The sequence below is a fragment of the Tachypleus tridentatus genome, chromosome 12 (assembly GCF_004210375.1).
Source record: "Tachypleus tridentatus isolate NWPU-2018 chromosome 12, ASM421037v1, whole genome shotgun sequence".
NCBI classification, from domain to species: domain Eukaryota; kingdom Metazoa; phylum Arthropoda; class Merostomata; order Xiphosura; family Limulidae; genus Tachypleus; species Tachypleus tridentatus.
In genome coordinates, this window is record NC_134836.1 from 18,467,369 (window position 1) to 18,483,635 (window position 16,267).

At 31.9% G+C, this 16,267-nt stretch overlaps 1 protein-coding gene across 1 annotated transcript in view; it reads right to left on the bottom strand.

The window, feature by feature from the left end:
* Rme-8 (receptor mediated endocytosis 8) overlaps positions 1 to 16,267 on the bottom strand; it is a 170,910-nt gene that overhangs the window by 58,435 nt on the left and 96,208 nt on the right. The window contains 7 exon segments of the mRNA XM_076472799.1: positions 1,845 to 2,045; positions 2,863 to 2,947; positions 3,894 to 4,096; positions 9,521 to 9,625; positions 12,366 to 12,467; positions 12,948 to 13,010; positions 15,366 to 15,525. Of these exon segments, the coding sequence (XP_076328914.1) occupies positions 1,845 to 2,045; positions 2,863 to 2,947; positions 3,894 to 4,096; positions 9,521 to 9,625; positions 12,366 to 12,467; positions 12,948 to 13,010; positions 15,366 to 15,525 (919 nt within the window).

Consider the following 16,267-nt stretch of genomic DNA (forward strand, 5'->3'; position numbering starts at 1 on the left):
AAGGATCAAAATTTGTCAATGATGATATCATCATGAATATAGACGAAATGGACAGGAAACAAGGTGAGGTCACATGTGGATATAATGTGATATACTTCACCAAAAAACACTAGTACACATTCCTTTTTGATCTCAAAAAAAGGATTCAATATCATTCAAGATAAAATCATGACTATGAATCTTCAAAACCTACTATTAATGAGAAGAAAGTTTTCAAAACCTTTTTTGATCTAAAATGCAAGAATTTTTAACTCATGTAGTAGTTGATAAAATAGGGTAAACTAAAGTGAAAAAAATAGGCTGATGACAAATTCCTGTGTCAATCTGCTCCAAAAAAAAGGTAGTTAAGATAACATGTAGTAACCATTTGATAATACTATAAAACAGATTCAACCTGATAAACTGGGAAGGGAGAGTATGGCAGAAAAAAATGCCTGGTGTAAACTGGGAGTTCCACAATAGTCTGTCCTATTTCAATCTTATGCAAAATAAGGCCTGATAATATCAATACAGCACTATAAATTTAGAATTTACCTATTTCTATTATTGTTGTAGTTTGTACACAAAAGATTATTTCTGCTTTACCCACCACAGGTATTAAAAACCAAGCTTCTAGAGCTGTAATTCCACAGACATACTGCTGTGCCAATGGAGGTTTATCTCTTTATAAAAAAAACTGTTGAAAGCTTGCAATGAGGCCTGGAGATGAAATGAATTTATGAAAAAGATAATTCAAATGAGTTTTCATCTTTAGATATGGAATCTGAAAGTCTGGACAACTTGATAAGAATGCACAAAACCTTTATTACTCAAACAAAATAGCATAAAAACATAGTATACATATCTAAATGAAGGAGCAGACAAATCATTCCTTCAATTTATGTTTTGCTCTTTAGCTTCCCCACTCATTAGATTGACTGCTCCTGAACTAAACATGGTGATTTTCAACCCATAGATGTCCTACCCATAGATTATCTAGAAGAGAAATGAACTAAGAAAATACATTCAATTGTAGTACGTAAACTTGTTTCTTTGTCTTGTGTGTGGTGTCAACTTGCGACCTATGTCCCCGACAACACTCGTTGTTGCCACTTTCAGTCAACACCATAATAAACCAGCAAAGGATGTTCTAGTGCCAAACCATCCAACAATACTGAAATATCCTTGTTAGCAGAAACAATATCCTCTCCTAAAGAGAACAGAGAAATGAAGTCATTGGTAATAGGTAATTTTAATTGTTTGTTTTGTAGCAAAATCATATTAGGCCATCTGCTGTGTCCACCATGGGGAATCAAAGCCAAGATTTTTAGCAAAGTAAGTTTGCAGACATATTGTCCCACGAAGGGATCAGTAACTAATAATTCTGGGCCACATGATGCCACCATGAGACTGAGAAGCTAACTTGTATATTTTGAAAATTTCTACATCACTATAGAAAGTAGAGAAAGCACAATACACTTGCATGTCACATATGTAAAATACCTTTGGAAATGAAACTTCATCAAAAAGAAAGCAGAAATAATCACACCAATGCAAAAAATAAAATAAAAGGGGGCAGAATAAACAGAACTACAAATAGTTTTAATAAAAATATTATGGACATTATAATTCTAGCCTGCATAATATATAATAATGTTATTCCATTGTTCAGTATGTCAAAGCTGTTTTAACAACCTTTGATTACCAGTGATGAGATTGTAATTGAGAATTACAATTTATAATAAAACTTTCTTGTACAAAGATGTTGAAATATATCTTTTATACAAACAAAAAGTTACAAGAATCTTTTCCTTAATTAATTTTGTTCTTTTGAGTATAATTATATTTTCACGTTTGTAACAAACCTCATCTGAACGAAAGGTTTGACTAGCATGAGTTGCCTGTAGGAGCTGACCAATGGGTAGTAGGTTGGATCCCGTGTACATAAGGATAAAATAGAAGAAGCCTGTTAGGTACAGTCGAGACATTGCTGGATTATCTTGCATGACCAGAGAGAGCAACACTGCTACTTTCTCTACGAGTATTGGGTCAAATGTCAGTAAAAGCTGAAAATCATAATTAATAGGAAAAAACAACTTAATAATATGAAACATTAAAAAAATAACAGAATATTATATATATATACATATAAAAAAGGAAGGCATAATATGTATAAAAACAAACATAAGTTCCATGGATGTTATAGAAAACAACTGAGTGAATTATTAATGCTTTTACTGTTGTGTGATACCACTGCAATGTCACACATCATATTTTTGCTTTTTGGTATCTACAAAACAAAAAAAATAAGTCACACTACCAAAGTTTAAGTTTTTTAATGTGATTTAATAGGTTTTAAACTTATTTCAATGCCAATTTCAAAAACCTGGTGCTTTACAAATATTTTTTATTATTCAATGAAATGATTTGCAAGTTCCCTGATAATGAGCCATTGAAATTTTTCATAAAAATCTCAAAAGTTTATGAAATGTTGGTCATTTTGTATAATTAGCTACAGTACATTTTATATGGCTCAGTAGTGAAACTTACACAGAGTGTTGATTTATCTACAATGCTGTAAGTGAAATTAACTTGATCACTATGGAAATAATTAAGGTATAAAAACACAATTACTTGTAACAAGATGTAATGGGACATAAAAGAAACAAGTTAAATGTTTTAAAATACAAAATAGTAAAAATCAAAATATATAAAATACTTGCAAAATAAACCAAAATTTTGAATTTTTAAAGGTTTTGACATTTTAGAGAATGAAATATTTTACTTATTAATATTCGTTACAGAATTAAAACACATATTATTAGTTTATACTCTGATGAGATTATGAATAAAAAATTAAAGGTTCTGAAAGAGATCACTAACCTGTACAATGTGAGGTAAACAAGCCACATCAGAGAGCAATCTCTTTACCCTTGGAAGAGGGCGGACAATAGCGCCATCTCCATCTCTATGGGCGTAATAAAAAAAACAAACTAACTAAACATTTGAAACCTATAATTATCATAACAATGGTATGAAGAATGAAAATTGGTGACATACATACATTCTACTAAGAATATTCAAAATTCATAATATCCACCAAAAACATTAAATGAATGTGCCTAGATTAATACCTTATTGGAAAGGTAATTTTGACAATAATTCCAAACATACTATGTGTATCAACATAAATTGAGTCAAACGTTTATTAAAATGGACAAGTCTGTTATAAGCAAAAAATCAAATGTACTACAAAATTATTTGTACTTAAGATGTGTTTGCTATTAATTGAAGATGTCAGTTTGACTCAAATCTTGAAAAGTCAGAAAACAAAATGGTGTTAATGTGGAGAATAAGAATACTTTTGTTCATTGTAAAATTTAAATGTTGCATTTTTATTACTTATAGAACATCCAAAATACATATCTACAGCTTTTTTAAATTACTTCATTTTTATTTAACTCTTCTCTATCACAAATGGTCATGAAATCAGACAAATACATAATAGCATGTTGAATGCCTGATGATGAGAAACCCACTTAAAATAAAAATGTATCTCAGAGCAGCTGGTATGGGTATTAACCTGGGTCATTAACCTGAAGGTAACCTAAGAAGATTGAAACATAGTTCTCTGCTTTAATAGTAAAAGTGTCAATACCCATACCATCTGTTACGACATACATTAGCATGTTGAATGGCACTCCTTGAAAAGGTTGTGGCATGCACACTTTATTCCCCACCATTCATCCATGTAGTTAAAATGTCATAAGAAGATGAATACTTGTAAGAAGTATGTTTCAAATTACTAGTAAATGATGAATGATACAAAATTAAATCTGTTACTGTTATTCTATATGCATGTTATGCAAGTACCATGGAATTTTTTTACGAACATTAAATTTAATTCTTCTTACCTGCTTGGAAAATACTCACAAATCTGGATCAGTATTCTAAGAATCTGATTAGCCAATTCACTTTCATTCATGAGAGCATGTCCTGTAGCTAGAAGGCACCATTTGAGCTGGGGAATATTTATCAATGGCCTCCACCCATCCATTCCTTGTGCCCAGCAGCGAGTCTTGGCATCTAAAATTCCTTCCTTCCAAAGATCTTTCATCTGGAAATGAAAAAAATCTTCAAAGTCTAGAGTTGTTGTTTTTTTTCCTATAATACTGAAACTAACAACATTATTCACAATTTCTTCTTCACTCTTTCAGATGAGTTCAAAACAAATAAACACTGTTTTCACTTTTAAGTTTATAATCTACTATGTACACAGTGAGTAACAACTTTTCCAAGTTCTTGCATCAATCTCTACATATTAATTGCCAGTAGATATTTCTCTAAAAAGGAATTCTGTGCTTTTGAACAAAAACTGTTTTCCCATAACCTGATACAAAACTATTCAGTAGTTTCACAAGTGATGAGAGTTTGTTCACTTTCAGTACTAATGTGTAAATTAGAAATGTCACAAAAAGATACATCTTAGACATAAAGACATTATGTATTAGACAGACTGAAAAAACTCTCAGTAGAAAGGTAGATATTCAATGTTTTTTTGGCACAAAGCTACAAGGCTATCTGTGCCAGACAAGATGTGGCACAGTAGAGGTATAGGGTAATTAAGGTAAAAAGTAAAATTTGTAAAATTGGGAACTGCCAGGAAGACTGTCAGTCACCTGAAGTTGGCCTTTCCAGTCCTGGGTTCAGTTAAAAAAAAAAAAAAAAACTAAAATGTGTAAAATTAAGACATGCCAGGAAGACTGAAGCATCAAGATCGAATTTACTGTCAGTCACCTGAAGTTGGCCTTTCTAGTCCTGGGTTCAAGTCAAAATAAAAATTCCCACAAATACCAACATGACCTGGTATCCAAAAGAATTGGACGGAGACAGATGAGATAGAAAGATGTTTTCGATAGTGATGTGAAGAGGATGGTGACTATCATGGAATGATTCCAGGACCAATAGACAGCTGAGTGAATCCGTACATATTGTACAATTTGTATATTGCATTATTTCAATATGATTTAGGGCAAGAGAGATGGCATACAATTTGGCAGTTCAAAGAGCTAGATACACAAGAGAAGAAGTCCCCAAAAGTACTGGCTATGCTCTGTGCATCTGCAACTTCGTGGCCATCAGATATTAAGATAAAAAGAGGGGCAAAAGTATATCTTCCACTCACCCTCTGGATCTTATCCCATATAACTTTTGTGCTGGTAGTTGAAAAAATGCTGGAGGTGTATTTAATCCAAGATTCCTTCTGGCTATGACATCTAACTTGCCGGGCGTGTGCACGGGCTTGCTGAAATGCAATGCAGTTTGAGAGCGTGGGGAAATCTTTGAAATTTATCCCAAACACGTTTCTGAGTTTTTGGTGCTATAGAAGAGGTAGAATTCCACCAAGGGCGGGGATACCGTTGAGAACATGTCGAGGTTTTAGGGATGCATCGAGTAGCAGTTTGTATAATATTGTTGGTTACTGTTGCTAAACAATCATCCATGGATGATTTGCATAAGACGGCAGGATCAAGTTCTGAGAGAGTAGTGAAAGAAGGTCAGTTGGCCTGGACCAACTTCCACCAAGGTACATTGGTCAGGTGGTACTAATCACAGCCAATTTCTTGTAAGATGATAGGAAAATGATCACTACCTCGTGGATTGATGTCAATCTCCCAGGAAAAGTGAGTGAGTAGCAAAGGAGAACAGACAGAAAGAACTATAGCTGTAAATGACTGACTGGGTGCATGAAAATATGTGTAAGAGCCAGGTTGTGGTTCAGGAGCATATGCTCTATGGTGCGCCCTCTCATATCAATATGGAATCCACCCCAAAGGGGATTATGCCCATTGAAATCTCCCAAGATTAAAAAGGGGGTTGGCAGTTGCTCAATGATGGTATCAAGGTCTGACTGATTATAATGTGTTTCAGGTGTAAGGTATATAGAGCAAATAGTGATGGTACAACCCAAGGAGAAATGGATGGCTACAGCCTCCAAGAGTGTGGTTAATTACAGGAACAGAGTGGGCACATGCTGATCAACCAACAATGCAACTCCCCCATGTCCCCATCCTACACATAGTCTGTCATTCCGGTATAATGAATAATGTCGGATAGTAACTGTATTTATGAGCTGTAGAAATGTTTCCTGCAAAAAAAGACATATGGGATGATAAAAGTCAATCAGATCTTTGACGTCAGTCATAGTTGATTGGAAACCTCGACAATTCCATTGGATTATTGTAGATTGTGTAATTATTTCAGTGGACAAGATGGTAAAGAGGCCTTCTACTTACAACCGCGTTTTTTTTCTTTATTGAATGTGGGTCTATCACCCTCTATGGATCCTGCTCTAGCTCAAACGGACGAGTCTGAATTTATCGGTATACTTACTAATGAATGAGGGTGCAGACGAGTGGTTTGTTTAATTTTTGGGGTATCAAGAGAGGAAGACCCCATGGAAACATCTTGACTTGAAGAAGGTGAAGTTCAGCAATGACTGGAAGGTGTGGTTAGGACAGAGATGGTAGGAGACACTGATTCATGAACTGTGTTAATTTTGGGAAGTGTTTCATTAAGATTTGCTGGTGAAGATTGTGTAGAGGACAGGGTAAGGTTTGTTTGGACTCCTACTGTAGTAGTAGTAGAATAGGTTACAGCAGCATAAGTTCTGGATGGAACAGGTAATAATAATTTTCAAGCCTCCGTGTAAGTGAGATTGTTAATGCGTCTTGAGATGTTCTACTTATTTTTCTTCTATCCATTTAGAGCAAGAGGTAAAAAAAGAAGGATGTGTACCATTACAATTTATACAATGTGGTTTGAGTTGGCATTCGGTGGCATTATGGTCTTTACCACCACAACGGGCACAGGTCAAAGAACCACAGCATGATTGTTTTGAATGACCAAATCATTGACAATGGAAACATCATACAGGATTTGGAATATAAGGTCGCACCTTACAATTAAGATATCCTGCTTTTATCGTGGTGGGAGGACATGGTACTGTGAATGTATTAGTATTAGAACATTTGTTGGTTCCAGAATTCCATTTTTTTGAGTGAAGATTTGGCATACTGCTGTGACACCTTGGCTTTGTAAGACCTGCGAGGATCTCTAATTCAGGGACAGTCCTTAAATCTCTTTCAACTATGACTCCTCTGAAAGTATTCAAAGTGGAATGAGGAGTAACCTCAATGGGTATGTCCCCTAAGGCCTTTGATGTCAGAAGTTTGGAATGCTGTGATGAAGATGTTTCCACTGAGATGTCTCCCAAACATAGCTCTTTTTACTGATTTAAGGGAGCCAACAAGCCCTTCTGAATAAAAAATGGTGACATCTGCCCTACAGATTTGTCACTTAAGGAATGCAAAATTAAGAATCACGGGACAGATTCAAGTGGTAAGTTAGGCTGTACAGATTCATCAATGCCTGGTCATTTTCCAGTAGTCGGGTTTTTCTCGATGGTTTATTTTTTGTTTTAGTAGTCACCATAATAAACAGAAAATTTTTCAGTGCTTACTGAACCCACCCACCATGGAGCCCTACAAGGGAATGCACTACAGTGCCTTAAGGGCATTGCAGCAATGCTAGGATTTCGTGAGCACTATACCCGAACACCAGTATCAGGCACAATGTCCACAACACCCGTTGTCAACGTCCTATGCTGGTACTCAGTTGACCCTGGACCAAATGGACTAGCTGATTGAGCCTGGAGAGGCAACCTCAAGACTGCCCGTCTATAGGAATTCGAGGTCAAAGTGGTGTGTTAGAGTTAGACCCCTCAATCACCAGGATTCTCTCCTCCCCTTCACGGGTTACCACACACAGCAAACACGCAGGTGGATGTTTAGATCCCAGAGGAGGTAAACTGTAAGAACAAAACCTTCTCTGGGAGGTCCCCTCACCATGTACAAAAATCCATATCAAGGGGAAAAAAAACTGTACGTTACTTGTCATGAGGTTTTAGTTACTTACATTCAAACTTTTATCAATCTACATTTTGTTTATCTTATACCAATTAGAACATGATGACAAGAAACCCATTTGAAGTAAAAATGCATTATACAGATGGCTGGTATGGATATTAAAACTTTAATTGAAATAAAGTACAGTACATGATTTTGACCTTCTTAAGCTATCTTCAGGTTAATAGAGAGTTTGAAACTGACCATTGCTGAACACATCCTAGGGACGTGCGTGAATGAGAATGAGATTGTAGGGGGCGTTGCAGTTAGATGTAACATTATTAATTAATAAAGGTATAAAAGTGTTCCTTGATATCAGTTCAAATTTAGTTTGAGTTGTTGTATAAGTAGGGCTTCTTTGATTTTGCATTTGTTTCTCTACTTGGTATGTTAGAGTTTTCTACAATTATATTGTGCTTATTTGATTTGCAGCATTAAAAAATGTGTAAAGGTGTTTTATTTTTAATTTGATTTCCATTTTTCTGCTTGTTTCTCCAATACAGAATTCGTGGCAGTTGTTGCATTGTATTTTATAAATACAACATATTTATATTTCAATATTATACAAATTTTAAGTTCTTAATTACACAAGGCAATATTTAAAAAAATCCTGAATTTCACCAAGTTACACCTTTTGTCTAGGCATCTCTTCTGTATTTTATCCACCACCTCTCTAATAAGTATAATAATCAATATGAATTACTAAATATAAAATCATAGTTGCTCAGATAAACTATAATCTTTATAGCCTTCAGTTTTATTTAATTATGGAACCACCAAATAGAAATTTAGACCTCTCTTACCACATCTACTTGTGATATCCTTTCTTTCAGGATTTGTTAACAGTTCTCTCTTATGCTTAATTTTGTATTATCTACAAACAATAAAAAGCTAAAGTTTTCATCTAACAAATGTTGTATTATATTACACTGTTTGCTGAATGGAGAATTTTCAATTTCATTGTTAGTACAAGCTTCATTACTATGGGAAATATAACAACTAGCTTGGATGATTTTGTAATTGTTTTTGTTGCAGAAAAATTGTGATAGTTAAGGAAAAGCATCTACTTTTTGCATGTTATTATTCAATGTTCTTTGTTGTATTATTTAGTTAAATAAAAATTATTGATTGTATTATTACCATTAGTATAAAACAAGTAGGAATAAGTGTTATCATTAATTAAAGGCAAGAAAAAAGAATGCTCAGGTAAGTAATTTGCTTCTCGTTTTTCAAGTTTAGTAATCATTATTATTATAAAATTAATTAAAATGTAAAAATAGTAATTTCTTTAGGTCAGGCAAGGTTAGACTAGGTAAATATTAATAATATAATAAAAATAACTAATTTTAATTAGTTGATTACTTTTGTAGTAGTAATAGGTTAGATTAATTGATTGTTTTGTATGGTACTAAACAAAGCTCAAGTTAATTTATTATATCAATTAATTGAGTTAATTTTTCAGTTTTACCACTAGTAGTAAAATTCTTACACCACACTCATGGTGTGGAGATTTTATGTGAAACTAAAAGAATCAGCAAATGTGATATTATAGTAAATAAAAATAACTAGCTTACCTCTTTGAAACTGTAGGGGCCACGTCTTTCCTTTTCCACATTTCCATAATACCATTCTTTTTCAGTATCCAACATCATATCAGGTGAAGCTTCAATTACATTTGTCTACAACATAACCCCTCAAATAGTCAGTAATTAGTTCAGAGATTACTACTGTAAGTTGCCAAATGTCAAATGAATAGAAATACAAGTTCTGTGACCTCATTAAAACAGCTGAGCTCCAAATGAGTTTAATGAATGTGAAATTAGTATACAAGAGAAAATCAACATAAAACTATCATAAGCTATTACGTGATATAATTACATATAATAACTATATAAATAAGATACAAAATTCAAACTTTAATTTTGTTACTAGAGCAAATGATATCCCAATACAGTGTTCACACTATGTACCTTGCATTTTTAAGCATTTCTGACAATTTTTGAAATTTATTGTAATGTTCCTGGAAGACACTTGTTTCATGCTTGTACATTATCACACTATAATGGAACTCATGCTTACATAATGCTGGAAAAACTTTTTTATTATGTGATGTCCAACTCCCAACAATAGGGATCACAATTTTCCTGTTCCCTGTTACAGAGAACTATTTTTCTCCATTCCCAAACTGCAGATATGACATCATGAATACATCACATCCAGATCTAATGCACTGGCATCATCTATATTAAAATAACAGTACTGTCTGTTGTATATCCATGTAAGTACTTCATTGGGTGTGGATGGATCTTCACTAAAATTGGTATGGAGGTTCATTAGGTCCATAGGGAAATACATACATTTTCAATTTTGCATTTTGCAGTTGTTTTTTTTACCACTACTTTGCCCCTGTTGATGGATCTTCTCCAACAATGGCATAAAGGTTTGTTTGGATTAATGAGGAGATATATACAAATTTGCAGTTTCACATTTTGTGTTCTGCTGTTTTATTGGCATTTTGGGTGTTGTTTTTTTTAAATTATATATAAAAGAAACAACATTTCATGTAATAAGAAAACCTTTCATTAATCATGAATTTACATGACTTCCATCCAGGATACAAGTACTCCAGCCAAAGGATATAAAATTTGTACATTTTCAATAGATTCAAGTTACGAATCAGAATTTCATGGTTCTCATACTTTTAGGCTGACAAATTTCAAGTACATTTTTGGACCACTATGAATTTTTCAAAACTTTTAATTCTTATCATCAATTGAAATAAACACTTTGTACATAACTGTCACCTCTTTTACCTAAGTTTGTTGTTTAAGTTAATAAACAGAAAATGACCACACATATCATGTAGTTCAATTTTTATTTGAACTTTCAAATAATTACTTTATTTAGACAATTCAAAACATCTTTCAAAGATATTTCTGTTTCACCTTTTAGTAGGATTATCATAACTTATGTATAACATGTATTACAAAGTACCTGTGTTACTAAACACAATCACTAAGAACAAAACTAAAGCAAATCATTTTTTCCTAGCATTTATATAATTCAATAAAACACACTATAGTAGTTGAAGTGAGTTGAGTAGCTGAAACTAAATTAAGTTTTTTGCACCTGTAAAGATTAAGAAAAATAATATGTATTTTATAATCTAAAGTTTAATGAGAAATAAATAACAGCAATTTTCATATAATTAAAAAAAAAGAATATAAGAATTAAGTACTAGGAGAATGAGACCAATATGAAATGGTAAATACTAGTCATAGACCAATTACCATCCAATGTCACTAGCAGGTTCTTTATATTAACAAACTAAACGCTTGCAAGACCAAGAACTTTTTCAGACAAGGAAAAACAACTTTATACACTACCATAATTTTCCCAATTTACTATACATATGGGAACCATGCAAATGGGATACTTTAGTTTTTTTAGCACTTGCTTAAAGTAGGATAAACTCAAAAGTACTTTTGCTTTAGTAGGTATTTACTTAAAGTTTTTATGTTCTTTTAAGATATTACTGCATTATGCTAACCTTAAAAATATAATTTTAAGGTAATTTCCATGAGAATAAGTATCAATTATTTCATTACTTCTGTCATCCAATTCAGTAATTACCAAGGGATTGATAGAAAATTACCATAATTTATCTGATGAAATATTTGGTTAAAAACTAGTAACTAAACACATTAATATTAGTGATACACTATTATCTTTCTGCAGATTTACTGCTTTTATGTGTTTTATAATCTCTCAGGAAAATAACTATACGAAGTGAGTACAAAATAAACCAAAGTTTAACCATACTTTATCTCATACAAGAACATACAGGAGTTCTCAAGCTGAAAATACTACAGAAAATAACAATGTTATGTGTTGGTGTTGTTTCATTTGATGCAATACATCACTGGTTCAAGGAAAAGGAAGAAGAGGAGTTTTTTCTTTGAATTTAAACCTATGTCAACTGTGTTAGGCAATAATGTTTCAAGCCAATTTGTGATGGAAGTACGTAACACTGCGACAGTATTATATGCTATGTACTATAGCTCCCAGTTCATTAACTGTTAATTAAATTTGTTGAACTAAAAAGTTAAAATATAAAAATCACTCAAAACACCAACAGGATCATCAAGACCATTACTGTATCCCAATCTGCCTCAAATGACTTCTTCTATACTGACAAATTAAAGGAAGTTTACTATTGTATACAAAATACCCAAGCAAAAGTTCTTAAGGAGAAAAACAATTGAAAATACTAAAGATGGGAGAAATACTCAATCAACCCACAGTTTATCTAAAGCTCTGCATTTATTCAACAACTCAGTAAATTTTACACATCTTGAGTTTAGTTCAAGCTGATATTTATAATTTCACTTAAATATTTCCAAAGCACTTACAACTTACCTGTGTGGGAACAGTTGCTCGAGAGGTGTGAAGATGTGCTAAGGTGAGTAGTTCTACGAGCACTTTGATGCCATCAGAATCCAATACATCTTTAACATTTCTCTTTACAAGATTAGGAAAATAAAAAAAGATGCAAAATTCAGTCAAATTACATTATACTAAAAATGGTGAACAGAAACAATTTATATTATTTACCATAACATATATTATTTTCACTAATTACATTAAAAATTTTAATTTTAATCATTTGGAAAACTTTTCAATAATTCTAAACAGAAAAAAAAAAGTCTCAATCAAGACATGTCTTTGACGCAAATGTACTGCTATCTTATATCACATATCAACACTAAAACTTCTTTGCTCATTTCACAAACTAGAAAATATACTAAATTAAGTACTTAATTATATAAAAGAGAAATAATTTCAAAATTATAACAGTATACACGATAAAATACTGATCTCTTGTATAAAGAAAATATTCAGCAATTTTTTACATAACAATTTTGAAATTTACATGTACATTTTGTATGAATGCTTTGCAAGTCTTATTACATTCATCATGAAGAAAAACAAAATATTTACTCTGTTCAGAATCAGTCTGCTTATGAAGATAATAAGACGGTCCCTTTCCAGTTTGTCTGTACACTGAAAATAGAATAAATGATCATTATGGACTTCTGTAAGATTTTGTAAATATTTGTCTACTTGAAAATCTTATGTCATTTTCACTCATTCATCTAAATAAACCTGCTTCAGTATGAAGTTTTTAAATATTTAAAGATGCAACAAAGGTTTATGGCAATAATTTGTACATTTTTGAAATACAAATAGAAAATGTTTTCCATGAGCTCCCAAAGGTTGCCGTATTATATTCTATATTTAACATAAGTCATTCCACAGTGCTCTTTTTAATCATGTCCCAATTCATAGTTAAGTTTTCAAAAATACAGTTTTAAAAATAATTATGAAAATGGTAGAAAAATGGGTATAAAAAAGCCAATATTATGATAAATGTCACCTTCATGTTGTAAAGATGAAATTCTGAAGTTTGCAATGGAACAGTCACATACAACTTGTTTTTGTTGTGTTTAGTTGTCATCCAATCAATCAGAAAGTACAACACCAGTATAAACCTACAAAAGAAATGTCAGGCTAACTGTGATCAGTAGTTGTAGTATAGTACTATCAGTCCAGTCATGGCTCCGACAACTGACAAAAAACATGACAAGAATATGAAAATCAAGGTGTTGGTTTTTCACTGATATTGTATGTGAAAAATTTTGGCAAGACTCATATTGGTACATTAAAACTGCTACTGTTAATAACAGAAACAGTCAAGAGAGAAAAAACTGAAACTCTTCAAAAGTAACTTCAGGTATCTCAAAGCATATTCTTCACAAGATAGATGATTGATTGATTGCCAGTGACTTTGCTGTATATATAAGTAAATGTTATCCAAAGTATAGTAAACTACATATTAACACAAAGTGATTTCAACATAGACTTAAGTACTCAAAAACTGCAGCTGGTAAAAGTAACCAAATTACAACATATAATGGGAATTAGACCACAAACAATTGAATGCTCACACCTGAAGACACTTGGTCTTTACAGATGAGCTCATGTTTCAGTTGTTTAACAACAATCAATGACAGTTTGTTGACAGAGAAGAAAAGAGTGACATCAGTCCATGTACAACATCCACAGTGAGATATAAAACATGATCATTAACAGTTGGGGCTGATGGCAAGCATATGAAGATTCCGATGCTTCATACCATTCCCTCACAAACATGATTCATCACTAAAAATTTCCAAGCAAACAGCAGACATGGTAAAATTATATTTTGGTAATAAAGAGGCCAATGGCACACTCACAACCATTATAAACTCCTAATATAAACATTCTTGAGATATTAGGGGCTTATTAAAAAAAATTGAAAAGCCAAAAGGTAAGGAAACATCTTAGCTGAATTGTTCACAAGTGTACACTAATAAATTATATGGCAACATGAAAATAAGGTTTAATACTTTCTATAAAACAAAGAGTCTACATACAAAATACTAATATTTCATATAACTTATTCACTTTTCTATTCCATTTTATTATTTTGTATCATTAATAAATTCACCATCTAGTTTTCATTACTGATCACTTGCAACTTGTGTACTGCCTATTTCTTTTCATATGTATTCCCATTGCTGTATGTGAATAAACTGCTGTGTGTGTTTAAGCACTTAGCTTTTTCTTTAGTGTAAACTACTTAAGTGATGAGTAATTACAAATTTACTGGCATATTATAGTTGAAAAATATAATAAATACTTTCTTTAAACATACACTACAAGGATCAAAGTTGTTACTTATTTGATAATTTGTTTGTTTGTTGTTAGGCACAAAGTTATACAATGGGCTATCTGTTCTGTACCCATGCAAGCATCAAAACCAAATTTTTTAGCATTACAAGCTCTCACATCTACTAGAGTTACCATTGTTTAATGGTTACTCATCCATCAAATAGTCATCTAACTGCTAAGAAAACTTCAGCAGCATACAGTAAACATTCATTTCTATGCACTAAACTGTTTACACATGGAAGTTATAAGCTTAAAAGTTATAGCGTGAAACTGATAACAAATTTTACATTATGACATAAGTTAAAATACTTTATATTTAAATTACGAATCAAAAAGCAAGGAAAAATAAGGATCTGTGAAAAAAAAAAGGAATAAATATGGAAAATGTACAAAAAATAGGAATGGTAGAAAGCCTGTATTAAAGTCTCCTTGTTTCCAACTACACTTGTTTTGCTTTCTTATTAAAATAAGCAACTTCTTACACATAAAACCCCTTTTTTTCATGTACATTGCTCAGAAGAAAAAAAACCAATAATATACAGTTAAAAGAGGTAAGAATTCTCTGTTCACATTCAAAACATTAATCAATTGCATAAGAAGGGTATACTATGGAATGCATGGGTCATAATTAAACATTTTACTAACCTTCTTCAATTTATCTATAATATACCGAGTATCATTGAAAGGTCCAATATCTTCATGGTGACGTCCATAAACAATGGACATAGCTTGAAGGCACATGGCTCGCATATAAACTTTAGAGTTTAACAGAAAACGGTGGTAGAGGTCATTGAAAAACTCGTATCTATAAAATGTAGAAAAAAATAATTAATTGAAAATAAGTTACTCTAAAAGCAATTTTCACACTTGTAGCCAAAAAGCACCTATTATTAAATAGTGTTCTCTATAGAAATAAACCTAAAATGATAATTATAAAACAAACACATACTAAAGTAAAATTACAACTAACCAAATTCATAATATTTTGTTTGAAAATAAAAACAATAAAACATGATTAACTGACATCAGTTTCCTGGCTTGTTAACTAATAAAAGTAATTTCATTCTTAAGCTTGAGAGTTTAATGAAAATAACAATACGAAGTTATAGTTTTAAAATCAATATCTACTTTACATATTTTGGATATTTTGAAACTAGTTTTAGATAACTACAGATACCTTGAGACCCTTGTGAAGAATAATTCTAGAGCATAATACAATGAAACATGCGTGTAAGATCACTGTATAGTATAGTGAAGAATAATTATAGAGCATAATACAATGAAACGTGTGTAAGATCACTGTATAAAAACAATTTACCTTCATAGTTTCAGAATAAAATGAATACTTAGAAAGCTATCCTTATATTTAAAGTAGATATAACAAACAGCTCTGTTTACATGCAAGTTGTATTATTACACTAATTGTTATATCAAATTATCAACCAAGTTAATGATGAGGTAAAATACCAAAATAAAATTTTAAAACATATTTTTATGTTTACAACAGTGGTCACTGAGCACAAGTGTTAGTAATGCAAATGCTTTTG